We start from the raw sequence: 27,206 nt of genomic DNA on the forward strand, positions 1-27,206 counted from the left end.
TTAAAAGTTTCTTGTGTTAACTTTAACTTATGGGATAATAGCCAAACTAACTGACTGTCTAACTACTGTAAGACTCTCACCAAAAGTTGCTCCCCTCCCCTTCTTTCAGGTGACATGTTCCTCCATTTTGGCAGGGGTTGCTGATACAGGCGTGGATGGGCTCCTCACAGTTTTGGCCCTACATGCACAAACACACACATACACATGTAATTGCGTATTTGCATGCATTGTCTTTGATGTAAGCATTTGATCACTCTTTCAATCAAAAGCATATCAAACCTTTGCAAAAGTATTCATCTGTTGGTTTACAGACTGTAGGAGTCAGGTCTGTGTGTGTGTGTGTGTGTGTGTATGTGTACCTTAAATCCATAGGGGCAGGTGCAGCGGTAGTAGTGCACAGGGTCATTGGAGCATGTGCCGTCGTTCTTGCAGGGGTTGGACAGGCAGGGCTCACACTTGGCCTGGATACTCATATCCACTGGGCCTGTGTGATGGAAACACACCAACCCGCACACAAAAAACATACACAGCAGAGAGATGATTAGCTTTATATGACGTTGTAGGCTACAGGAAGTAAGACAAGTCATAATACATACACTCAGACAGCTGTACATTGTTAGGGACCTGCATAAAACTTGCATCATCAGTGTGGCACATAAGGATGGTGGTTTGTCCCAATGACTGCCATGTATTTTGGACATTTCATGTGAATCTAAAAATAAAGTAATCATGAAATCTCATCTTTGTGAGTAAAAATTCTGTATAACTGAAAAAGTAAGTATAAAGTAAGGACTTACTGTAGAAACTAGTGAAGAGTTTAGAGGAGACTGAAACATAATTCATGTGCACAAATATAAAACTGGTTTGTAAGAATATGTAAAAAAGATGGAAGATTTTCTTTGCAGGGCCATGACATGTACAGAAGACATACAAAAAAGTCCCCAACTTTCATGACAGAACATCAATTTTTAACAGTCGGGACAAACAATACTGGTCAGAACATGAGGGCTGAAAGGGAAGAAGAGCGATTCATTCTGGTCAGGGATCAAAGGATGAACCAGGAAAACTGGGCTGGGACTGTCTGGAGGGGCTGAGGAAGGTGAGACCGAGGAGGAAGTACTGAGATGTGATTGGCTACTTTACCTGGCACCAGAAAACCACAAGGCCCCGGGACTTCTACAGTGCGTCAGTTAGATTAGGTTAAAAATAGGTTTCAGTCATGTGTTCATAGTTAACTTGATTCAGTAGGGTTAAGGGTTAGGGTTAACAGTCAGTAGCATTTTGCAATATGACGAATTACAGCCAAAATCATGCTCACAAGCAAAATTGTGGAGTTCATATAAATTTAAAAAAACATTTTGTTGCTGTCCAGTGAAAACCATGTATCTTCATATGTGATGGTTTTTAGGTTTTCAGATAAACTTTTATCCCATTTCTTATGCTAACAAAACCCTTTAAAACTCAATGAAGTATATAAAAATTGAGCCCCAACTGTTGAAACAGCGTTTTTTCTATTTTGATGAAATGTTCACTAGCATACATGGTTGTCGCTGGACAGTGACAATTTGTAAATGGCAACTTGTGGTCTCCTCTAGGAGTCCTCATGAAGTGTGTATACGTTTGTATACGTTGCACAACATAGTAATTGTCTGCTTGTCTGCAGAGGATGTTCTATGTGCATGCTTTTGATTTTGGACAACTGATAAAGTGATTTTACAGTATATTTACATTCTACATGCAAGTGTGTCTCTATATACATTATATAGATCTGCTAGCATGTGCATGTGTTTCTGTAGAAGTTTCAGTACTGTGTGTGAGTGACAGTGTGTGTTTACCTGTGCAGGTGAACTTCTTGGAAGGCGTAGTGAGCAGTAGTTTGTCGGTCATGTCACCGGGCCCGGCACAGCGGGCAATGCCAGGCTCCTTGTAGCCACTCTTCACCCAGTCTGACAGCCACTGCATGTGGCAGTCGCAATACAGTGGGTTGGCACCCAGAGCCCTATCAGCCGGCAAGAGAGAAAAGGGAGAAATGCTCAGTCATATGAACATGATACACAGGGAAAGTCAACACTGTAACCTCTGAGTCATTGTTTTATTTTAGATCCAATGTACTGGAGTACAGAACCAAAACAATACATAATGTGTCACTGTTCAAACACTCACAGACTGTACTGGGTATCACTGTCAAATGAAATGTTGTAACTTGTTCTATCACTACTATAAACACCTGACACTGAGGTGGAGATGTTTGGGGGTGTCTATCTCATGCCAGGGGCTGTATTGGTGCTAGTGTTTCTCAGATGTTCAACACTTACTAGAAATGGTGTTGCTTCTTCTTCATCAAAAACAGTGCTGTATGTTTCTAGTGTACATGACAAAAAATGTATTTTCCTACTAGTGGGCCAAGACAAAGTTGCAGCCCTTCACAGGCTTGCAGTTCTGTATGGAGTAGAGATAATATTTGGCTTTATTTCTGTGGTCTGCAGTGAGATCTAATTGGAAAAAGCAACAATCTGTCACAAGCGCTATCCATGGTGCTGATCCTACTGATTGCCCCACTGGCATTCCTCCCCAGCAAGTGGGTAGGTATCACCACAACCAGTCACCACACTAACTCACATTTTCATCCTTTTCACCTGTGTGTACCCTGTTTACCCTCTGTGATCTCTCTCTCTCTCTCTCTCTCTCTCTCTCTCTCTCTCTCTCTCTCTCTCTCTCTCTCTCTCTCTCTCTCTCAACAGACTGCTTTAGTCATGAGATAACCTGCTCAAGAGACATTAGTGAATTAAAGAGAGAGAGCCCATCTTTGACTTTAAAGTAATAGTTCTCTTGTCAGTTAGTCAGTCCCTTGTCACCTCAGTTCTCTACATTTGTTTGTATCATATCTTGACTGCCTGACAATTGAGTCAATGATTCAAAACATCTTGAGTTTCTAAGTGTCTAAATCAATTCATCAGATTCGACCACAGAGAGTAACTATAAAAAAATTGTTGTCATAGTTACAGAGAATAATACAGTAAAGTATTGCTGAGAAGAAGAATCTACTGGCAGTGCTACAGAAAAATGTCAAGCACATTTAGAGTGCAGGTTTAAACCCTCAACTGCTCTAAATCAAAGTTTATCAAGGACGAGCAGGAGACAGAGGCTGGCTGTAGAAATGGGCTTGTTGCTCGGCTACGTTTGGCAGTCAATTTTCCCCTCAGACGATGAGAAATGGCTCCTTTGTCATGATAATGTGTTTGCCTTATTTTGCAATTGTATGAGGTGAAAAGGCAGACACCTCAATCAGAGAGAAAGACTTGAACAGTGATGTGTGTTTGTGTGTGTGTGTGTGTGTGTGTGTGTGTGTTTGTTTATGTTGCTCACAGGTGGGACAGCGATGACAAGTCTTTGAAGGCTCCTTCTGGTATCACTGATATGTCGTTACCATGGAGAGATCTAAGAAAGAATAGAAGTGCAAGAGGCTGGATGTTAAAAGTCTGGGTCTGTACTTTAGCATCAGTCTGACTCAACTATGTTTCGGAGTTATCCACAACTGTGCGCGTGTCGGCACAGATACTCACAGCAAACGGAGAGACTTAAGTCCATCGAACGCCCTCACTGGTATGCATCGCAAGCGGTTGTAGCTCAGGATTCTTTACACACAGAATAAACATGTTGGCATGGAGACAAATGCAGAGACATTTTTTTAAGATATCTTCAAGTGCAGCAAAGCATTTCAAAGCACAATCCTGTTTATGACTTCATTCCACTGAGCAAAGCGGTCGCGCAAAGACAGACACGCAATTTACTGTAACACACTTGTTGGCACAAACACATCCATCCAGTTGGAAATAGACACATACGTTTCATACAAGCACAAACACAAACAGGCATTTCTTTGCCCTGTTGATCAGATTTTTATGTGAAGTTTGGTCCTGTTCTTTAACAATGACTTTAGTGAAACACACTTGTCTTTAGCTCTGCTACAAACTTGTAGCACATCTTATTAAAGTAGACTGCTAAGTTTTTTAATGATGCTGCTTTGTTTATTATCCTTATTATTTTTGTTTTGCTGTGGTTCGTGGAAGGTCAGCATTTTCTTGTTCTTCTGGTGGTGAGGTAAGAATATTTTTAACTGCTTCTGGCTGCATACTCAGTTGCTTTGTGATAAAAACACTTTTTTTTCTTTTTTTTTTTACTAACATTGCGGTGAAAAGACAAAACAAAAAAAATATTAATTCACAGGTTCCAATGGGTTACCTATGGTGGCCCACATGGGACAGTATTCAACAAAAAGTATGTGAACAGAATGCAACAAAAACTGAACTCCCTCTTAAATTCTGCTTTCATTTTGTCTCCCTGAGCCTGACCTGCACGTACACACACACACGCACGCACACACACACACACACACACACACACATTGCAAAGAGACTGATGTAAAGCCAGACTCACAGGGTAAGCAGCTCAGACATATTACTGAGGCTGTGGTTGGACAACGTGCTGATCTGGTTGTTACTCAAATCACTGAAAAGGAAACAATAACAGATACATAAAACACACACGCAGGCAACACTGTCAACACATGCATTAACTAATATGCAAACATACACACAGACTATATGCAGTACATAACGCTCTTCTTTACTTTATTCATGCCCACATCAGGGCCAGACAAGGCCACAGCTGTAAATCCAACATGATATAATGCAGAGCTCTGACAGTTAGTTTTGGTCTTTAAAAGCAGAGAGCAGGGAACACAGGCCAAGTCACGATCCTGATTAGGAGTGTGTTTCTGTGTGTTCAAGTGCGCTTTTCAACCACTGTGGGATTTGTGAATTAATGTCTGAGAGTGTGTGTGTAATGTGTGTCCGCTGAGGTCACGTGGTTGAGACTTACATTAGTGTTAAGTGTTTGTAATTGGAGAGCTCCACAGGAACCTGAGTGAAGTGGTTACCATCCAGATACCTGAGATACAGACAGAGACAGACATGGGAATAGTGTGAGGTGGTTTGAAAACAAAAGTGAAGGGAGAAAAGACAAATATGGAGGGAGGATTGGGAGAGAGAGAGAGAGAGAGAGAGAGAATATGAGAAGGGAGAAAATGAAGTTATTTAACCATGTGGGAAATTCCTCATATCCACCAGTGTGAGCAGTCATTACTGCATGAGCCATAATAAACACTGGAGTTTAATATTCCCACAGGCATCCTAATATAGTGTAGTCACCCCCTCTCTCTCTCTCTTACACACACACACATACACAAATGAGATCCTATCTCCTTCACTGTGTGACAATGTGCTATTAATCCAGCGTATTAAGTCTTTGTTATTATTGGAAAAAGCACGTTCCCCACAGAAGAAATAGTGAAATGATAGAAAATACCACCACGCCTGCTGTCTGATGTTTAATTTAGGGCTATAATTTTCTGATCATCAGGGATTGTGTGTGTCTGTGTGTGTTGAGATGAATTTCTAGAGTAACTGTGATCCAACACAGTGTGTACCTGTATCTTCGTGTCTTTCTTCACATGTACTCTGACCAGTAAGCAGCTCCAGTTTGCAAGTGAAGATTGATTCAAATGTATTAAGTTCTCTGAGCACCATCTGAACTTTTTCTGAGGCTAAACAGAGGTCAGAGGGTGACTCCGACCTCTGTTATGACTTCACTGTGTTCAGACCCAGCTGTCCTGTCAGCAGCACAGCCTGTGAGGTGCTGACAAGACAGCGGGTGGACTAACCGTCTTCATCAGGTTGATTAATGTCAGAAATTCAGTGGACAAAAATAGTCTTGGCTCAATTCCCTTGCATGTTTCAGCTCTACATACCCAAAGTGAAACTTGAAAAAACAAATCTATTGATCATTCCAATAGTTCACAACATAAAGACAGCTGTAGAGTTGTGTGATTTGAAAAGCTGCCTTTGTATCTTGTCTGTCTACATGGGGTGTGTAGCAAAAGCAGCATGTTAGCTGAGCAGAAGCAGCTTCGGCTCTCTGTTTGTGTGTATTCACAGGATGCATTTGTTGCATTTGTTACAGTGAAATGGATACAAATCTGTTTTTTGAGATGGTCAAGTGACAATGAAAGAAAATGCCTGCCCTTCAATTATACAGCACTGCATCGTCTACATAAATTTAAATGTCTTGTCTGAGGTACAGTGATGCAGCCACACTGTATAAAAGGGGGTTCCTCTGCAATGGTAGAACCTGCTATAATAAAGTAAAAGGTGTGTTGGTCTTTAACTCACAGTTCAGTGGTCTCTTTGGGCAGGCCTTTGGGCAGTGTGGTGAGGCCCTTGTTGCTGCAGCGCACCACAGTGTCCAGACAAGAACACTCTGCAGGACACCTCAGCACTGGAGAGCAGCTGTTCTCATCGTTACCTGATCGGGATAGATGGATAGATGGAGGGGTAGAGATGAGAGGAAAGGATGATAGAAAAAGTCATAATGAAGAAAATATACAAATGTCGCGGAGCATCATGTGCAAAGCTTTTATTATTCGCTACATCTCACCATCTTCACAGGCGAAGTCCTGGACGGCTACATCCTGGATGGGGATCTCTTTTAGGAAGTAAGGATTCTGGCAGCGAGGGTTACCCGTGACGATGCGTTTCCTTCTCAGCCAGTCACCGAGCCAAGCCAGGTGACAGTTGCAGTTGAAGGGATTGGCCAGAAGGTTGCTGGAGGAGAAGGAGTCCTGAGTGCTGAATGATTTTTTTGTGTGTTTGTACTTTTATATGAGTGTGTGCTATGGTTTGTACTCACAGTGTGGACAGGGAGTGCAGTGTGTCAAAGGCTCCGGGGTTCATGGAGGTGATCTGGTTGTCGTAGAGTGACAGGAGACGCACCGAGCTCAAACCCACAAAGCTGCTGTTACTCACACAGCTGATACGGTTACTCCTCAGCATACTACTCACACACACATGCAAACACAGAGACAAATGAATACCTTGTATTCTACAGAAAAAATACAAGAAAATACATATTTATGATAATATATACCTGAGAATTATGCATGCTGGCATGTTTTAATGTTTGTGCGGACATTACCACAGTATGTGAGAGCACATTTGAATATTTCATGCATACTTGATATGATAATGTGTTTGCATATGTATTTAGGTGTGTGTGTGTGTGTGTGTGTACCCACAGTGTGCGGAGGCCACTGAGTCCCTTCAGCATGCGGTGGTGTATGTTTTCCAGTCTGTTGGAGGTCAAAATCAGCTCATTGACCCCTGAGGCTCCTTCAAACGTCCCCTCCTCTATGTCAGTGATACGGTTATTACTCAGGTTACTGGAGGAGGGTGGAGGTGGGGGGTGTATAGGTAAGAAAGGTAAGAAGACAGCAGAAAAAGTGAAAAAAAAGAGGGAGCAAGAGGAGGGCAAAGGCAGAGATAGAGAGAAAAACACACGTGTTTCATTTTAGTATCTTCAAATGTACCTCTCTGTTAACATGTCAACAATCACTGTTTTCTCTCTGTGACCTGAGTATGACTTCTTGATAACTACATGTGACGCTTTGCTCCAGTTACATTTTCAGTATGTCTGACTCACATCTTCCTCAGCTGAGGCAACTTTTTGAAGATCCCTGTCGCCTCGAGCACAGTGAATTCATTGTTGTTCAGACGCCTAAGAAGAGAGAAAGAGAAGAGATGAAGAGACAAAGAGAGAAAACAACAGTGTTGTGTGCAGGAGGACCACACACAGATACACTTTGTAGAAGACAAATGCGGCGTGACTCACAGTTCAGCGGTGTACTGAGGGATGTGATCAGGTATTTTGGTGAGTTTCTGGTTGGAGCAGTCGACTGTGGTGCCCTCACAGCGGCACTTTTCAGGGCAGGCCAAGTCACCGAAGCAGTCCCCTCCCAGCTTACTGCGGTAATCTTCAGTACCTGGCCGCAATCACAACCACTAACGTCACTGAATGCTCTCACCACACAAGAGTCGAACCCCAGCGTTTACTGGTACCTCTTCCAACAGAAATGTGGATGGCCCAAGTGAGGGTCATGATACAATGGAAGAATTTTGAGAAATTGCAGAGGGGCTGTGTTGCTTTGTGTTTGGAGCGGGAATTGTCAAAATGAACCAAACATGTTCAAGAAACATCGCTAGTTATGATTAAATACAACAGTCCCTGCGGGCATTACATCAAAATGCTGCGTTTGTATCACGGCCTTAAAGAGCCAAGTTCACAAGACACACAGACTGTCAAAATCAAGACATGTATACAAGCACGCACACACAATTTCAGGAAAAACCATACAGAAGTTTTTCAGTCCTGTCAAACTACAAAGCAACTGTTAGTATTAGAATCCACAGCACAAACAGAACAGCATCAAAAATTAGATCATAGCAGAAAAATGCTTACATACACCCAGGCAGTCATCTATCATACTTTAAAGGCACAAAGGCGCGCACACACTCTCTCACGCACAGACAAGCACACACACAGGTTGCGGGGGGGTGGCAGGAGATTGCTGTCTCTTGCGTCTTGGCCATGCTGTAGGGTTTTGCAGGGCCGTTCCATGGTGCTTGACAGAACCATGTTCCACTTTAGGAACCTGGCAGCCACATGGTTAGATCAAGCACAAAGGAACAACCTGCTGACTGACTGCTCCTCCGCTGGAACACAGGGATGGGAAGGACAGAGGGAGAAGAGGAGGAGGAGAGGAGGGGAGAGGAGAAAATGAGGAAGAAAGAAGGGGAGAGGATGAGAATTAGAAGATGAGAGAGGATAAATGAGTGAAGAGGACTAAGAAGGAGAAGAGAGGAGTAGGTGAAGATTTGAAGGAGAGGATGCAAAGGAGAGGAGTAAGAAAGAGATGAGTCGAGAGGAGAAGAGGGAAGGAGGCCATAGGAGAGGAGTAGGAAAGGAAAGAAGAGGAGACGAGAGGAAAGGATGAAGAAGAGAGAAGGGGAGGGGAGAGGATGAGAATTAGAGGAATAGCAGAGGGTGTGAAGGAGAGTATAAGAAAGAGGATAAGAAAAGAGAAGAGGGGAGTGGGGGAGGATTTGAAGGAGGGGAAGGGAGAAGATGTGAAGGAGAGGAGAGGAATACGAAGAAGAGGAGAGGAGAGGAAGAATCCAAGGAAGAAAATGGAAAACTGAGGGATGAGAGGCAGGAGGAAGACAGAGCCAGCTGGCTTGAGGAAATGTATCACTTGGAATGAAGAGAGAGGGGCAGCGATAATAAGGAGGAGGAGAAGAGGTAACAATCAGATGGGGGGAAAGTACAGTAAAAAGCAGGGAAGAGAAGGAGAGACTGGAACATCTAAAGACATCTAAATTCAGACGTAACATACGAGTGCAGGAACAGAGCAGCAGTTACAGAGGAGTGGGAGGAGAGTTACAGCAGCACTGAAGGCAAGAGAAGCCCTGACTTCTAGGAACACAAGCGCGCACACACACACACACACACACACACACACACACACATACACGCAAACACACAGAGACACACACATACAAAAAAATAGATGAACCATTGCATGATAAAGTGTAAATTTCATCTCATTGTTGTTGTTTGCAAACAGACAAGAGGAGGCACAGAGGGGGGTCAAAGGTCACAGTGGTAGAGGTCAAAGGTCAGAAGTCGGCTCAGGGACGAGAGGTGAGGGATTTGGAGTTGACGCAAAAATCGAGTGTGTGTGTGTGTGTGTGTGTTACTTACAGCCGACATGGTGTACTCCTGAGTGTGTGAGAGAGGCAGTAGGAAAAAGAAGAAGGGATTTCACTCGTTTATTTGAACAGGAGGGAAAAAGCTGATGAAAAACCGAGAAAAAATGCTGCAATTTTTTCGTGTTCAGTCCCCAGGCAGTGATTCATTTAAAGGGGTAATGATTCGTGAATAGTGAGAATCGTGCTGGCATATCATGGCATTTGGTGGGCGCTTTTCATCCAACACACATCCCGGCCTCATTTGCTTGAAGCTCCACTAATTTAAATGTGTTTTTGGGGAAATCCTGAGATGTCAAAAAGCACACCAGATAAAAACGCTTTGCCAATGGACAATAAAATTTTGCCCGCTCTAAACACTCACAAGTGCAGGTACGTTATTTAGCTTTGTGCATACTTTGACATCAATCACTTCAGCAGGTTCAGTCTTCACAACAAGAAATAGTTGGAGGGATAAAACTGGAATTAAAACGCCCAGAGCTCAGAATCATGACTTTTTGTTCAAACAGAAATATGTGATAGGATCCAAAATAATGCACTGTGAAATAGGGGACATGATGCAAATTAAACTGGGGGATTTTAGATGTATTGATCTAAGGCACAATTCCAAGGTTGTACCACAGAATAAAACATGTTTATTCAACTTTTAAACTGCAAATGTTCTTAAATTATTCAGCGTTGCCCCGTATGTGGTATCTGGGCTTTGAAACCTCTGTCCCCCCGGTGAGCTTCAGAGTTAATGACTGCAGTGAGCACACACACACACACGCTCTCTCTCTCTCTCACACACACACTCACAGACACATACACACTCTCTCATCCAACACACACCATGCCTCCTCTGTGTGCTGCTGTGGTAATGACCGCCTTTAGCCCTGCTACTGATCTCATATGCATGTCTGATTTACATATTTCCCAGCACCCCTCTGAGCATGGTAACTGTATGACCTTTTGATGTTCTGCAGTGGGCGAAACAGACACAGATGCTCGCGGACACACGCTCATACATTAGCTATCATTAGATGTGCTAAGAAGCGAGGAGGACTAGTATTAAATGTAGTCTCTGTGATCGCTGTACCAATATACTTTCATTTATACTAAATCTCACACGCGGTGCCCGGCCACCCAAGCTTATTAATCCAATTGTTTCTCTCCCTTTATTGTCAAGGTTACAGGTACCAGTGGAAACCCAGTGCAAGGACAAGAGTGTGATTATCTGGTGCCTGGTTAGACGTGATGCATTATGATGTACGTTAGACCATTAAAAGAAAATATCTTGGCATTCAGAAGGTGTGAGTAAAGCAAGTCACTGCAAGTGTCAAGAGTGTTTGAGTGTGCAGCAACCACTGTGATGGACCAAACTGTGTCTTACACACACACACACGCACACACACAAACACATGCTCGATGTACAATACCTGGGATGAAATACTGTTCTCTAGCTAATGGAGAGACAGAGATAGAGAGAGTAAAAAACAACAAAAAGAACAAAATGCTAGAAGAAAAAACTCCCTGTCTGTGTGTGTGTTTGTGTGGCCAAATGATAAAAATGCTGATAACAGGGAGCTGAGGTTAGTAAAGAGAGTCTGATGGAAAAACCCAGCAGGAAGACACAGAATGAGAAGACAGGAGAGGACAGTTTGGATATTATGTTTAATAATTTGTGTGCGTGTGTTTGAATGATCAGTGTGGATGGATGTCTACAATGGTGTGTGTGTGTGTGTGTGTGTGTGTGTGTGTGTATGTGTGTGTATTAGTCTGTGTGTGTTTGTACCTGAGCAGCGGAACTTCTTGCTCTTGATTTGTCCGATTCGTTTATTGGCGAGCCGTCGAGGGCTGGTGCAGCGGGCGCCGCTCGTCTCGATGGGATTGTCCTGCAGGTAGTCTGCCAGCCACTTCAGGTGGCAGTCACAGATAAACGGGTTTTGGGCTAAGTGACTAACACACACACACACACACACACACACACACACACACACACACACACACACACACATACACACACACAAACATGGACACATGGAACACACAAAAAAAACAACACACAAGTGAGCTGTTGGAGCGATATAAAGCTGCGCTGAGAGTGAATATAACCACAGAAAGTTCTTAATTGTAATTGGTGAGCAGTGAATTGAGATTTCATACACTTACAAATTATCAGGTGTGGTGTCACACAACTATAATAAAATTTTACATCCTTAAGATGAGATGCATTGCATTGTGGGATTGTTAGTAGAAAGTGTGTATGCCATTTTTTCATTTAATTGTGGGATTTTTTAAGGTCACTATACAGTGCACAGATTTCACACAGTAACAGTAGCACACTATAATAAATGGCAAATGATTTCAACCACTGCCAGGGCATATTAAGCAGCAGGTAACCATAGCGATATTACGTGTTATGTTTCAAGATCAGTTAACTCAGTGATTAAAGCAAATTAAAACATAGGGTAAGCTGACTACACAGTAAGCCATTAAATAAAAGTCATTAATTGTTATCCATTAAAAAAGGGACAACAATTTAATCAATTTAATCTGAGGTGGGCTGATATATAAAATAACAGCCTCAGCAGAGGATATGTCAGCCATGTTATGGAATTCTTTGTCTCTGTTATGCATTATTTCTTTATATCATCATGACTCATGCTTTCCCGCTAACATAAAGTGGGTGCTGTAATGTTTTGAGAGGGAGGAAAAAGAATACCATGTTTACACACCTTTGTATTTGCTGAATTGTGTCCCACATTTCTGCCTGAGAGAACTCTTTATGACAAAAATCAATAGTGTTCATGAAAAACTGTATTGAGTCTTTAAAAGGTAAAGGGCCATCATTAAGAGAAAATTGCATCCTTGAATACACAAGTATTGTAATAAATCTACTCTATAGAGAGAATACAGGCAGGTGGATAACCCGAGTGAAATAACAATAAGCAAAACACATTTTTAAGTGAAGGGGTCTTTAAGGTTATAACAGAACTCAGTGTTTACTGCTGATTTTCAGACAACTGAGAAATGTCTGATAACAAGTAGGAACAGCAAACAACAAATGGGCCCCAAAAATCCAATGCATGAATGTTTTAGGGTGTTATTTTCCACAGTGCTACTACTCCAAAAATATAATTGATTTCTATTTACGTCATTGCCAGCTACTGCTCAAAGTTTCACACCGATCTGTGTGTGTGTGTGTGTGTGTGTGTGTGTGTGTGTGTGTATGTGTGTGTGTATGTGTGTGTGTACGTACAGTGTTTGTATGGCTCTTAGTGATGAGAATGTTCCCTTGGCGATGGTCTGGAGCTTGTTGTCATACAGTGAGAGCAGATTGAGGTTGTGGAGGTCCTGAAATGCATCCACACGCAGACATGCTATCTTATTAGCATTCAGTAACCTGAAAGAAATAAGCGACAGAGTGAAGGGGAGAGAGATGAAGAGGATGAAGGCTTATCCTGTTATCATTCTTCGATGAGTGTTTCAAATGTTACAGGTCAGCGATGATGGCTTTCAATCACGAAGTCTCCAATCTGATGACAATGTTTTAGCTAAGCACTTTTCAGCTGAATATCAATGAGATGAGGGTGTGAGCTCTTGGCTGCAACTTGGTGTGTGTGTATGTGTGTGTGTGTGTGTGTGTGTGTGTGTGTGATTGTTTGTTTGTGAGTGTGAATCTACTCACAATAGCTGCAGAGAAAACAGTCCCTCAAACAGTCCTTTGGAAATCTCAGTGATTTTATTCCCATATAGAACCCTGTGGAAAACAAAGAATACACATCATTAAGTTATGAATCAGACTAAAATTATGAAGTAATACTAAGTATATTAAGATTCAGCATATAGAGCATATTTATTGGTAAAAGTAGGGTTTGTCATGTGTCTTAGTGAATAGGAAAATTTGAGTGCATTGTCTTTTTAACAAAGATTAATTTATTATTTCTGTTACTGCTCTACAACTGCTGCTCCTTGAGTCTTTAACATTATGCCAGTGACTAATGCTGGGTTCATATTATATTGTACTGACTGTGATTACAAGCAGCTGAGTGGGGAAAATGGTTGAGAGATATTTGAGAATTTCTGACAGCTATGATAATTGGCGAACTACTTTGGTGTCCCAACCAGTGCCAAAATGACTGCCATTGCCAGTCGTTACATCTGATTAAAATCCAGTAATAACAATGACAAAAAATTAATCAGGTCACTAAAAAGAGGAACGTATTGTTTTTGTTTTTACTAGTTAACAAACCAAATATGTACTGTGTACTCCAAATATGTAACACAATAAAAATAGCAAATCTATGTTATCTGGTGTGACTACAAGCTTAACAATATGGGTAACCATTTTTAAATAAGGACTGAACGCTCCCAAGTCTACAACAGTCTTTAAAGAGGACATATCATGCACTTTTCCAAGTCTATATTTATATTCTGGGGTTGTATTGGATTATCTTTGCATGATTTACAGTTAAAAAAAACCTCCTTATTTAACTTATATTGGTCCTTTAAGCAGCTCCTCAGTTAAGCCTCTGTCTGAAACAGACCATTTTAGTTCTTGTCTCTTTAATGTCCCCCTCCCAATGAACCCCCTCAATTCTGATTGGCCAGCTTCCGGCAGCTCAGGAGGCTACGTGAACGTATTGTAGTAGTCAGATTTTGCTTCTTTTTTCCATTGTGATGACCCCTGCTGTCATCTTGGGTTTGCTGTGTGATTCACCTGTCTGTCTCTACAAGTGGTCATTAACACAACTGGGAACAGCTTAGAGAAAATTTGGCAGTTGGAGAAGCAGCTTAAGTTGGAGATGTTGGAAAAAAAAATGGAGAAATGGAGAATGGAGAGCAGTCCAAATTGCAGTTAATCCGAGAGGGCAAGTTTTCTCCGGGGGGGGGGGGGGGGGGGGGGGTGGGGGGTGGGGGGTGGTTGTGGTTAATTTGCGTCTGGTGCCAAAGTTTAATGAGCGTGACCCTGATACTTTTTTCATTCTTTTTCAACGTGCTGCAGATGCAAAAAATTGGCCAGATTTGGACAGAGTAGTCATGCTTCAGTGTGTCCTCACTGGGAGAGCTCAGGAGGCATATTCGGCTATATGTGCTGAGGATGGTTTGGATTATGATACGGTGAAGTTGGCTGTATTAAAAGCATACGAGTTGGTCTCTGAAGTGTATCGCACACTACAGTTCTGGAGCAGAGACTGTTTTGTGGAGATTTGAGTACTGGTTTGAATTCTTAGTAGTACCTAGTTCCCAAAACTGGTTATGGTTTTGAGCCATTCATCACTGATGCTGTCCTTGGTTGGTAGAGAGGAGCGTGTACCAATTAAGTTGTTGTGTGACACAGGCGCTAAACACTCATGGAATCCGCACTACCTTTTTCACCTGTTACAGAAACAGGGGATTTGGTGCTGATGAAGGGTACGGAGTTAGGCTTGATTCCTGTGCCGCGCCATAATATTGTGCTGGATTGTGAGCTGGTACAGGGCATTGTTCCTGTTGGGGTGTGCCCCACGTTGCCACTTGATGATGTGGTTATAATTTTGGGCAACGACCTGGCTGGTAGTGCTGTGTGGGTCGATGTGCCACAGTCTCCTGTAATTATTCCCAAACCACTAACGTCTGGGGAGCTGGATGAGGGTGGTCGGAGTGATCAAAGGGTTTTTCCAGCCTGCACCGTGGCGCATGCACTGAGCCCTAATGTATCTGCTACAGACCCACCTGATCTAGGTGTTTGCTCAGCCTGCACTGTGGAGGGGGGAAAGAGCTGTGACAGGCACACAGAGCTGTGACGTGTCTGATCCAGACCTGCCTTTTTTGGGGTGTAGTGGAGTTGCAGAACATGTGGTTTCACTGCCTGATCTTCCTCCAGCTGTTTTGAGGGAGGAATGGGTGAAGAGCCAAAGGGCTGATTCATGTCTGTCTGATTTGTGGGATGAGGTTTTGCCGGTTGAAAAAATAGGAGACGTTGCTCATGGGTACTTTATCCAGGAAGATTTGCTGGTGAGAAAGTGGGAAGTGAGTTTTCAGGTTGTTGTGCCTAGTAACTTGCGGGATGTGGTGTTGCAAATAGCACATGGTAGTTATGGGCATTTGGGGGTAAAGAAAACTTATTACCGTGTCCTGCGCTGTTTCTTTTTAGCCTTGGTTAAAGCAGGATGTTTCCAAATATGTCAAGATGTGCCATACATGCCAGCTTGCTGGGAAACCGAGCCAGGTTGTTGAGCCTGCTCTGCTTTGTCCAGGTCCAGTCGTTGGCAAGCTGTTTGATTGTGAAGTGGCACGGAGGAATTTGGGAGGTGCGCAGGCAAGTTTGAAAAAACTGTATGACCATCAAACTGAGCGTTGCCAGTCTAGCCCTAGTGATGCAAGTGATTCTGTAGCTCAGGAAGTAAATGTTACTCCCACACTTGTAATTGTGCCTGTGCTTTCAGATTCTGAGGTTCCTGTTGAGAGTTTGGACAGTGAGGGGGACGGTAGTGCTCCAGATGTCCCTGTCACATGTGGTAGGCTAAAAGACTCTCACTTAGCTCTGCAGGATGGGATCTGTCACCAGCTGCTAAAGCCTCAGATCCTCCAGCTACTGCTGAAACTTCAACCAGGGTTGATTAGTTAGCTCAGTCGGCTTTTGATTAATTGTTTTTGTTTGTTTCGTAATTTGTTTTGTTTTGCTTTAGTTACTGTTAGTTAGTCAGTTTTTGTGATGATCCCATTGGGACCCTGACTTAAGTGATGACCCCTGCTGTCATCTTGGGCTGTCTCCACAGGTGGTCATTAGTGCAACTGGGAACACCTGAGGGCCCACATTGTCCCGGGTTTATAAAGCCTGGCTGCAGCTGGCAGCTCTCTCTGCCTCACTGACTCTTTGCTGCTGCAGCAGCTCTCTCTCTCTCTCTCTCTCTCTCTCTCTCTCTCTCTCTCTCTCTCTCTCTCTCTCTGCTCCTCCCTACAGGCACCCTGTTTCTGGTTATGTTGCTTTAGTTTCCTTTTTGCTTTGCTTTTACACACCTTACAACATACACGCACCATTTCATCACTCATGCACACCCCACACTACTGATTATACTGATATCCACACCTCACACCTTGTTAAACCTTAATTGAGACTTTAAGCTATTTACTTTGTTAAAAATAAGCTTCTTTTTGTTAAAGCCTAACACTGGTGTCCCTTTTGTTGTGGTCAGGTCATAAAAACATTCCTCACTCACAATATAAGCTTTTCAAATACATGTTTGACAGAATGTACAGCTGTTTGTGGGCATGCATGAACGATCTGACGTCATCACCAGGAGAAAGTAGAGGTACACTTTGCAAATGGAGCGATCAGAGCAGGCTGAAACTTGGTCTTTTGACTTGAAGGCGGAATTTTTACATAAGTATGTTCACTTCATGTTTTGGAACTTTGACCATGTTGAACATAGACTTTGGAATCATAACTGTATATAAATGACAGAAAAACACAAAAAACATGTTGTGTCCCTTTTAACAGGAGGCTTCACAGTTCTTCTAATCCATTATGTTAACACAGCATAAGACTAAGGGGCTAGCACTTTGGCTCTGAACACAGAATTATGCGTAGAAAAACATTGAGAAAGACTTTAATGAAGAATGATAAGCTTCTCTTTTCTAAAATGCTACCAGTAAAAACACTAACTCTGACTTCATGCCAACACCTGGCTGTATGTCAGCGCCCAGGACATAAAGTATAACTAGTTATAACACTTTTCATCTAAATGTCACAATGATAAAAACCCTCCATAAATCTGGCTGCAGCTATGGTGTGAGGAATGTACACTGTTATCTGATGTATTTTTAAAAATACATCAGATTACATACAAAAACAGGTCAAGGCTGAGACTGCCACTGCCTTGCTCAACAAATACCTTGGACGCACACACACACACACACACATATACAGAGTTATCAGTCATCTCTATGCTCCACGCTGAGTTGAGCTGTGTATGTAGGCAGTCTAAAGACATGTGTTTTAGATTGGCTTTTATTTCATTGTGCTGAGTGGCTGTCCCTGAGAGACCTGAGGTTGGGAAACACACGATGCGGGAGTGGACGCTTCATTTATGTCTCACACACACATTAGCACGTACTGTTCTGTAACCCCCACCCCCACCCCCAAAACACACACATATAGACATACAGACACATGCACAGACAGAATCGATGGCTCATTTACATCCTCTCTAACCAAACACTGACACACAATGAACACACAGTGCAGCTTAATGTGAAATGTGAAATGTGAAAGCCATACTGTATGTGGTGTGTCAGCATGAATGTGTGTGTCCCATTCTCTCTGTGGTGAATGTGTAATGAGGTGGCAGAAGCCTCCATTCAGCAATTCAGCATTTATGAATTATTGACTTTGGAGAGACGAGACCTTAATATAACTCCTTCATGAAATAACTCTACATCCCTCATTCCCTCTCCTCCTTCTCCTCCTCCTCTTCGTTTTCCTTAGCAAAGCTTCACACGCAAAGCAGACGGTCGGACCTGAGATTAAGGCTGAGGAGGAAGCCGCCCTTTCTTCTCAAAAGAGCATCTTATAAAATGGCCTTCTCTGCTTTTCAGATTTCTTGACCAAGAAGTCTTTCAGCTGTACTTGTAAACGATTCAAAGATATTTCAATTTTTTCCCCCTGTTGTTTTCTTATCAGTAATAATACGTCCCAAGTTAATTGCTGACGTCTGGAAATGTGCCACCACTAAAAAGAAGTCACACAGGACGAGAAAAAGCAGGCAGAACAGTCAGACGGGTTTTCAACAAAGCCGTAGCTTAGCCAAACTTCTTTGGGGGGAAAAAAGTGAACTGTAAAACTGTATAAAAACAGACTGACTTCCTGTTCAACTTTGGCTTATTGTACCTAAATGCAGTTGTGCAATGAAGAACTATTCTGAAAATTGTGGGTGCATTCGCTTTTGGTTTTATCCTCAAATAAAGCTCCTTTATAAAAAATGTATTTATTAATTGGTTCCCCCTTACATACTTTACTCATCAGACACAATAAGACACAGAACTGTCATACAACCCAAACTATTTTGCAAAACAACTTGTTGACAACATTTTGAATATAACTGTGCGTGACACACCTCTATGTTTATATGTCTCTAGTTTGTCTTTTGTTTTCCCTTTTTTTGCTGTTTTGTTTTGCACCTGTAAAAAATCAGTAAAAACACATTGTTTTGGATAATCTGGCTAAACTATTGGATTGTTTTCAACCTGTTTGATCATGTGACAGCTCATGTTTCTTGTTTTGTCTTCCAGGATCTCACAGCAGTTTCTTTAGTGAGTATGATGTCATTATTACAGATAGAAATGAAACCCAAAACTACTGCAAGACTCAAGCATTGATAAGCTGCACTTATCCTTAACTGAATTGATTTAGGAACAGTAAAAGGTTTGATTTTCTTATATAAGATTCACAGGGATGTATTGTGGTGTTTTAACATAAGCTGTATCTATACAAACATATCACACAATGGAGCTTCATGGTAGTTCAGGCATTGAAGTAATTTTATAGTCACATGTTCCATACACCCTCCAGTCATGTATGTCCACAACCTACAGCATATCTCTGATATAATCATTTGGGGCTCATTCAGTCTGCATCTTTGCTTCTACACTGCTGCCTCCTTTACCTCCGCAGCCTGCTCCTGTATTTGCATTTAGTTGTTTGTGAATTTTGAATGTTTCTTTTAATACTGTATGTGTTCATGTTCGTCAAATGTTATGTATCTCAGGCTCTGCCGGGGGCTGTTTGTGAGCTCAGGGACAATCCGTGTCAAGCTTGATCAAATTTGTTCCAGAGCATCGCATGATCAAAGCCACTCTACCAAACTAAAATGCATTTTGCGTTGTTGCAATAAATGGTTAAAAACTTTGACGTAAGTGCCCTGTCTGAAGTACTCACAGTGAGTTGAGGGAGCGCAGACCTTGGAAGGCGTCCGAAGCCAGCTCTGATATCTGGTTGTTGCTCAAGTCTCTGTGAAGAACAGAGAACAAAGAAACAAGAAACAGAGAGGAATAGAACCAAAGACAGAAGGAGAGAGACACACAGAAAGTGAAATATGAAGGTCAACACAAGCCACAAACAGGACAGGAACAGAAGTTTTTTTGTGGATGGTTGACAGGGTGCACAATACATGTATCTCCTCATCTACTCACATTCTGCGCAGCTTCTTATAAGGAGAAAAGGCCCCAGCTGGGATCACCTTGATGGCGTTCTGCTCCAGTCGTCTGGAACCAAACATACACACAGACCATTGAGAAGCGACATTAACATTCCCCTATCACAGAGCTATCTCTGCTGTATCGTGGACTGCTGCTCATTCCCCGGGGCTCTGGCTGAGGGGAACATTTCCAGATAAGGCGCTTTGATGACCGTTGCCAAAGTCTGTCATATTTCTCTGATCTTTTGCCCTCTTTACATGTGTACACTCAGACATACACACAAACAAACAAGCACACAAACCCTTAACTATCTGGGCAGCGTTCCATTAAGTGCCAGTCTGACTCTATGTCAGTCAGGCCCAAACAACCGTTCTCTAAACATTTCAAATGTTTAGTCGCCGTGACGAGAAAGGCGATGATTTGCAAACCAACCATTTGATTGTGAAACATTTCCCCAAAATGAGTTTGTTTTTTCCATTTGCTTTTCTCTTCTGTTCAGCTCCACTCCACTCCTTTCTTCAGTGCTAACATGTCTGAATGGTCCCACAGGAGATTTGTATTGTATTGCTCTGTTATTGTTACACACTTTTGGTACAATAACTGTTTTTAAGTCTAGTTGAGTTGAGTCTAAAATGAATTGAGTCAGACAGGTCTCAAGTCAAGTCTCATATCAATCGATACAAGTCTGAGTCATGTCTAAAATTCAACATAACAAATCCAAGCCATATCTAAAACAAATTGCGACAAGTCTCAAGACAATCAAGACACAACAAGTCAAGTCTCCAGTCTTGTCATAGCAGGTCTCAAGTTCAAGTCAAGTTTAAAATCAATCCAGGTAGGTCAAAGTCTGAAGTCTTATCAGCGCAAGACTCAAGTCAAGTCTCAAGTCAAGTCTAAAATCAAAGTCTCAAGTCAGTCGAGACAACACCAAGTCATGTCTCAGGTCTTAGCGGGTATCAAATCAAATCTCAAGTTAATTGAGAAAAGCCAAAGTCAAGCCTGAAATCAGTCGAGACAAGTCCAAATCAAGACTCTTGTCAGTCTAGACAAGCCCAAGTCCAAGTCAAGTCTCAAAGTCTTGTCAAAGCAGGTCTCAAGTCAATTATCAAATCAATATAGACAAGTCCAAATCAAGTCTCCAGTCAGCTTAGACATGTCCAAGTCAAGACTTGAGTCTTGGCAAAACAGGTCTCAAGTCAAGTCTCAAATCAATTGATATAAGTCTGAGTCGAGTTTAAAATCAAACGCAACAAGTCCATGTCTAAAATAAATTTAGACAAGTCTAAGTCATGTCTTAAGTCTTGTCATGGCAGGTCTCAAATCAAGTCCAAGTCAAGCGTAAAATCAATTGAGGCAAAGTCATGTCTCTGGTCTTGTCATAGTGGGTCTCAAATAAAATCTTAAGTTAATAGAGAAATATCCAATACCAATCTAAAATCAGTTGAGATTTAAAACCAAGTCTCTCATTAGTGTGGACAAGCCCAAGTCCAAGTCAAGTGTCAAAAACCTGTCAAATCAGGTCACAAATCAAGTCATAAGTCAATCTAGTCAAGTCCAAATCCAGTCTTAAAGTCTTATCAAAGCAGGTTTCAAGTCAAGTCTCAAGTCTCTGAAAATAAGTTCAAGTTAAGTCTGAAATTAGTCGAGAGTCCGAGTTAAGTTACAAGTCTTCATAAGCAAATTGTGTTTTCCCGTCTCTGAATACTTACCATGAAAATAACACAGTATTTAAACCATTTCCATTCAACTGTTTGTTGACAGTTTTTCTTTTACATAGCTGACACCAATTCCTGTCAATTCATAGACCTACTAATCAATACTACAGGATTCTTTCCAAGCTTCAGATCTTATGACTTGAAAGTTTTTGCTCTCAAGTCAGTTCAGGTCTTTAGAGAGTTTAGTTTTAGAGCAGTCAAGTCTCACATTTCTCTCACGCCTACAGCTCTGTTAGTACTCTGCCACTTTAAATCTGGTGGCTCTAATCCTTCCCTTTTTTCTTGATGACCCCTTTAAGATAGAGATATAATCTGTCTTGTCCTTCAGATTAATCTTTCGATTCTTTCTCCCTCATCCCTTTATTATTTTCTTAAGCAGGGAAGAGCTGCATGACCAGGCTTTCTCATTTCACAGATGTGTGGTTTTATTCCACTGCTCAGAGAAAAAGAGAAGTAGTGAAACAGAAAGGTGGAAAAAGACAAAGAAGGAAAATGGAGAGACGCACAGTGAAAGAGCAAGAGAAATATCACTGCACCGGGTGTGTACGCGTGTGTGCATGTATATGCCTGTGCAGTACAGAAAGTGTGTGTGTGTGTGTGTGTGTGTGTGTGTGTGTGTGTGTGTGTGTGTGTCTTACATCTCAGTAATGGTTTCGGGCAGGTTGGTGGGTATTTCACTCAGTCCCTTCCCTCTGCAGTCCACGATGTTGTTACTGCAGGTGCAGGACTCTGGGCACTGTAACACACTGCAGGAGGAAGATGATGACGACTGGTGACCTACACAGAGACAGAGGGCCAATATTATCCATGGATGATATATTATGCTCAGAGTAAATCCCTACGGCAAAGGATGTTCAAGCTGACAGAATTCAGTGAAGAAAATGAGAAAGTGAAACATAGACCAGACAACAAAGTGTGCAGGTGAGAGAACTGTCCCTAAACGTAATAGTGACCTTGTCTGTCTGCTATATTATTTTTAATCTTGTGCTCTTGCTTTTAGGTGCTCTTTCGTATAAACTTAGAGAAAATGTGATAAGCACATATAGAAATGCAATGTGAGGGGTTAAAGCCAAGCCATGCAATGTAAGATGAATACTTGCCTTCGTCCCCATCTTGAAGAGGATGAGCAAAAGACAGTAAGAAAAAAGCAAACAAGACAAAGCAAAAACAGGTTTGCCACAAGCAGATGTAAATCATGAAACAGACAGCAAAGCAAATAGTCCTGCATACACACACACACACAGCACATCAAATCACACCCTCTCCTTTTGCCTCCCAACCTACCTGTGCAGACAAACTCCTTCTTCTGCACCTCAGCCACGTTGTGCCCCCTCAAGTGTGGCGGGGCCATACACTGTGTGTAAAGACCCAGGCGGGGGCGCTGTCGCAGCCACTCTGACAGCCAGGCCACGTGGCAGTCACACTGCAGGTTGTTGGAGTGCAGGCGACTGGGGGAGAGAGGAGGTGGGAGGGAGGAGAAAAGGAGGAGGAGGAGGAGGGAGAAAAGGTGATGGGAGAACAGGTGGGGGGAGGGAGAGGAGTAATAATAGATTTGAGGACAGGGGAGACGCGGAGGAAGGAGAGATGCAAGTACAGACCGATCAATCAATTGTACAAACGAACGCGGATGAGAGGGATCCTTCCCCTTGTGACGGTTATGTGTACCAAATACTCTGCGGTGCAACTTACAAGGTGCGGAGCTTCGGCATGTGGTTGAAACTGGCCACAGACAGTCGGCTGATGTTGTTGTTGTTGAGGGTGCTGAAGAGAGAGAAGAGCAGAAAATATAACGACGTATAGATTAATTGGACTCTTCTGGCATCACAGGTTTTTGTACATGGACATGTGGCGTAGTTAAAAAAGTAGCGCATGGAAGTTGGTCTCATCTGCTGTGTCATCAGTGTGATTTTTAATAGATGCTGACAACAAAGCTGTCTTTCATATGAAGTATTTAAGGTCTTGTTAACTATGTACCCCTACAGTAGCCATTCTTCCTAACTACCTTCCTCATCATTTGTGTCTTTTGACTGAAAACATCCTTCTGTCTTGTTGACTTTTTTTAAAGGCATGAAGTTAAAAACATTGTGTCATCATTCCCTCAAACTGTTAACTGCAGGATACATAGCAAATTTTAACATTGAAATCCTGTGGGACAGTGTTTCTGGTAGGCTAACAAAAATTTCACTTTCACACTTTTACTTTTAAATGATCAATTAAAAAAACAATAAATGATCAAAAAAAGCAGACACCGGCCACAAAAGAATATGTACATTTGTTCTTGTAGAAAATCACGATGAGTCTTTTTATATCTACTCTGATATAGAGTGCTATGACATAACAGAAAATTTTATTAATGTTCTTTCCGGCAGCTTGCTCCCCTCCTAAAATATCCCCTCCTAATATACTTTAAATTAAAGCAATCTGCATTTGCATCACAATATGTTGATTATTAATAGCTGTCATTGGGAACACGAGCAAGCTTCTCAGTGGCGCAAGGCTGACTTTAGCACAGAAAACAGGGCTGTACAGTGGCACGAAAGACATGGTGATCTAATAAATGAATTATGACAGCGATAACACAGAAGCTGACATTAAGTGTCATCCCTGAATATATATGAAACTGTCCTTTTTCAAATGCTGCACAGGCAATGCAGTCTTTCAAAGGTCAACAAGGATATTAGCCGCTCTGTTCCATATCCTGCTGTTCACCAAAACTCTGCTGTTGTTAGCAGGTTGATTGAATAAACAGGTACTCACAGTACTTCCAGGTCACGTAATGCTCGGAAGGCTCCATCTTCAATACAGCTGATGTGGTTGTAGTCCAACTGGCTGTACACATACACACACAAAAAGAAGAAGACAGAAAAAAAGGAGGCTGTTGTAAAATGTAAAGCCACCTTACAGTAGCTTATTCTTCAGATGAAATTCAAGCCAGACAGGCAGCTACAGATGAAAATGCATCAACTATCCGGCCAACTCATCAACACACTCACTCACTTTCTCTTTTGCTTTAGTTCTGTCTCCTGAGCTCTTTGTTCTTTGTAGATGTATTTCTCAACATCTCCATTCCCTCTTCCCGCTCTCTTCTATCTGACGTCTAATTTGTATGCGAGGCTCTTTACCTATCCCCCCCCTCCACCCCCCTTTTCTCAGAATCGCTTTGCTGAAACAATTTAATTAAGACATAAGGACAGTAAATCATGTGCTGTCACCCGCATTCTAATGCAAGTACACGCACACACACAGACACAAATTCTGCCCTGTCCTTTTACAATAATTGCAAGGCATTTCAAAAAAATTATCTGATGTGGAAAAAAAAAACAGGATGCAGTGAAATAGTTGAAAAATCCATATTTATAGAATTACTGCTGGGCAATTACTTTACCTGCGAAATGACCAACAATTATCTTCAATCATATGAATGAGGCAAAACAAAGAGAGAAAACAACAGAAATGCCAGTGACGTGACATCCAAAGCACACACACACACACACACACACTCACTCACACGCACACAACTGCTAACGAGCAGTGGTGCCAGTCAATACAGCACACAGGAGGCACATGACATTTAACACAATGAAATATTGATGCATAGGCACATGGGGTTTGTGCACATTTGCAAACACGGTGAGAAGTAAGTGACAGATGTGCAGGCATATACACACAAATTCATGCACACACGCACACATACACACACACACACACACACACACACACACACACACACACACACACACACACAAACAAAAAGTATTGCAAGGTGCCACTTACAGGTTCTTGATCTCCACAGCTCCCCTGAAGGCTTTCCTTGGAACCCCCTGAATCTGGTTCTCGCTGAGATCACTGGACAGAGAGAAAGGGGGAGAGAGAAAGATTCAGAGAGGAAGAGAAATAAGATGGCAAAGAGTTAAGCCAAGCTGTCACAGAGCCACTTGCTTTGCAGCACAAGTACTTGATGTAATCACCAAAATGCAACGGCGGAACTTCAGAGCCAGACAGATCATCTGCAAAATTGAGTTCCTTGCACACAGAGCACTCCTTTGCCAAATATAATCAGCTGTCTCTATTCATCTCTCAGTGACACAAAAACGCTTCCTCTGACAAGTGTCCACGTATCTGGAGCCTAGACGCAATACAATTGTCTGCTTTGAACATCCATCCAAGTCAGGAATAAGAGGCTATAAATGCTCAAACAACCTGTAGGGGGCACTAGTGACCTCTGCTTCCCTCAGAGCTTTTTGTTCCTCCTCTCATCACTCCCACTCATCTCTCCCTCGCCCCCGCCACCCCCCCTCCTTCCTCTGCTTTTAAGGAGTGAGTGATGGATGTGTGTGTGTGTGTGTGTGTGTGTGTTTGTGTGTGTGTGTGTGTGTGTGTGTGTGTGTGTGTGTGTGTGTGTGTGAGTATGAGTGCTGGGGTTTACAGAGATTTAATTTTCAGCCACTTTAACTAAGCTGCTGCTTGGAATATAGCAAAAAAAACGGCAGACATATGTGTGGTAATACATGTTCCTGCACACACACACACACACACACACACACACACACAAGAGTACATAAATATGGACACACAAAGGCACATCTGACACATGATCAGACACATGAACAGGTGTCTGACTAAATCTACTGCTTGCTGCAGAGTGAAATACTTGCTATCACTGGTTGGTATAGCAACTTGATTTAGTGAAGGACACACATACTGTACTGTAGGCCAGTGGGTGTGCACACAAATAGTTACATGAAATGAGGTGATAAGCATGTTCTCATCCATGCAAATATAAATAAAGTCATCTAAAGATGAAGTATGGATTCAGCTGTCTAGAACGTACAGATGTACATGAGTGGTCGCTGTTATAAAAAAAAAAATCAACATCAGAAAAAAATTTCTAACCTCACTGGGAACAGGCTTGACAGTGTGTGTTTGTGTCGTCAGCCGCCAGGTGAATACAAGTCAAGTTCCAGACAGACTATTTGACCTTTCACCGTTGACCTTCCAGCTCTTGACCCCTACTGGTGCCCCGTGACCTCCAGCATGCTAATCGGCTAAAAGATAATGCCCAACCACATTCCCCACATTCCCCGGCCTGTGATCGTATAATCAGCACTGCAGGTATCATCCATCTCCTGCGCTTCCACCTGCTCCTCCTATACCTGCATCTGAAGTGATAATTTGTTGCAAAGACAGAGGAGTTGAAACTGACTGAGAATCTTGAGTGGTTTTATCCTTGTTCTCAAGGATTATCGTCTGAAGCTTTAAGGTCCACTAAAAGGTACTGTTTTTGCAAACAAAAGGGAAAGTGAATGTCCCTTTAGACGCCAAGCTTGAGGCAAGGTGGACCAGTTTAAATGTTTGATTGACAGCTGAGATGGCAGGAGCACAAAGACACAATGTAAACAAACTTTCTCTGGTAACTAGTTTATATGCCAGGGGACAGATGTTAGCAAAGGTGCTGAAGAAAAAAGTGCCTGGCCATTCTGTATCTAAACAGACTGATCTTGGCATTTGCACATAAAGATATTAAAGCTGTTACAGCTGACCAGCAAACTATCTCAACAGATGACATAAGCGAGTGTACTTTTCCTCTGTGGAAGATTGTTTCCTAGCTAGCCAAGATGTAAGACAATATATGTGCTTGTAGATAGGAGGGAGATATTATGACTAGAAAGCT

The 27,206-nt window shown here is 42.3% G+C and overlaps 1 protein-coding gene across 4 annotated transcripts in view; it reads right to left on the reverse strand.

The window, feature by feature from the left end:
- Positions 1 to 27,206, reverse strand: part of slit2 (slit homolog 2 (Drosophila)) — a 94,996-nt gene that overhangs the window by 13,785 nt on the left and 54,005 nt on the right. For 2 of the 4 annotated variants that reach the window (XM_067584633.1, XM_067584637.1), the window contains exons 6-29: positions 25,310 to 25,381; positions 24,293 to 24,364; positions 23,225 to 23,296; positions 22,820 to 22,983; positions 22,174 to 22,312; positions 19,815 to 19,886; positions 19,561 to 19,632; positions 13,330 to 13,401; positions 12,901 to 13,044; positions 11,434 to 11,597; positions 11,078 to 11,101; positions 7,726 to 7,876; positions 7,537 to 7,611; positions 7,133 to 7,276; positions 6,748 to 6,891; positions 6,496 to 6,662; positions 6,231 to 6,363; positions 4,882 to 4,950; positions 4,438 to 4,509; positions 3,564 to 3,635; positions 3,367 to 3,438; positions 1,836 to 1,999; positions 360 to 484; positions 81 to 178 (exon numbers count right to left, since the gene is read on the reverse strand). In XM_067584633.1, the coding sequence (XP_067440734.1) occupies positions 81 to 178; positions 360 to 484; positions 1,836 to 1,999; positions 3,367 to 3,438; positions 3,564 to 3,635; positions 4,438 to 4,509; positions 4,882 to 4,950; positions 6,231 to 6,363; positions 6,496 to 6,662; positions 6,748 to 6,891; positions 7,133 to 7,276; positions 7,537 to 7,611; positions 7,726 to 7,876; positions 11,078 to 11,101; positions 11,434 to 11,597; positions 12,901 to 13,044; positions 13,330 to 13,401; positions 19,561 to 19,632; positions 19,815 to 19,886; positions 22,174 to 22,312; positions 22,820 to 22,983; positions 23,225 to 23,296; positions 24,293 to 24,364; positions 25,310 to 25,381 (2,553 nt within the window). The remainder of the gene's footprint in view (positions 1 to 80; positions 179 to 359; positions 485 to 1,835; positions 2,000 to 3,366; positions 3,439 to 3,563; positions 3,636 to 4,437; positions 4,510 to 4,881; positions 4,951 to 6,230; positions 6,364 to 6,495; positions 6,663 to 6,747; positions 6,892 to 7,132; positions 7,277 to 7,536; positions 7,612 to 7,725; positions 7,877 to 11,077; positions 11,102 to 11,433; positions 11,598 to 12,900; positions 13,045 to 13,329; positions 13,402 to 19,560; positions 19,633 to 19,814; positions 19,887 to 22,173; positions 22,313 to 22,819; positions 22,984 to 23,224; positions 23,297 to 24,292; positions 24,365 to 25,309; positions 25,382 to 27,206) is intronic. The other 2 variants (XM_067584634.1, XM_067584636.1) reach the window with 2 other exon arrangements.

This window comes from Thunnus thynnus, chromosome 3 (assembly GCF_963924715.1).
Source record: "Thunnus thynnus chromosome 3, fThuThy2.1, whole genome shotgun sequence".
Taxonomy (NCBI): domain Eukaryota; kingdom Metazoa; phylum Chordata; class Actinopteri; order Scombriformes; family Scombridae; genus Thunnus; species Thunnus thynnus.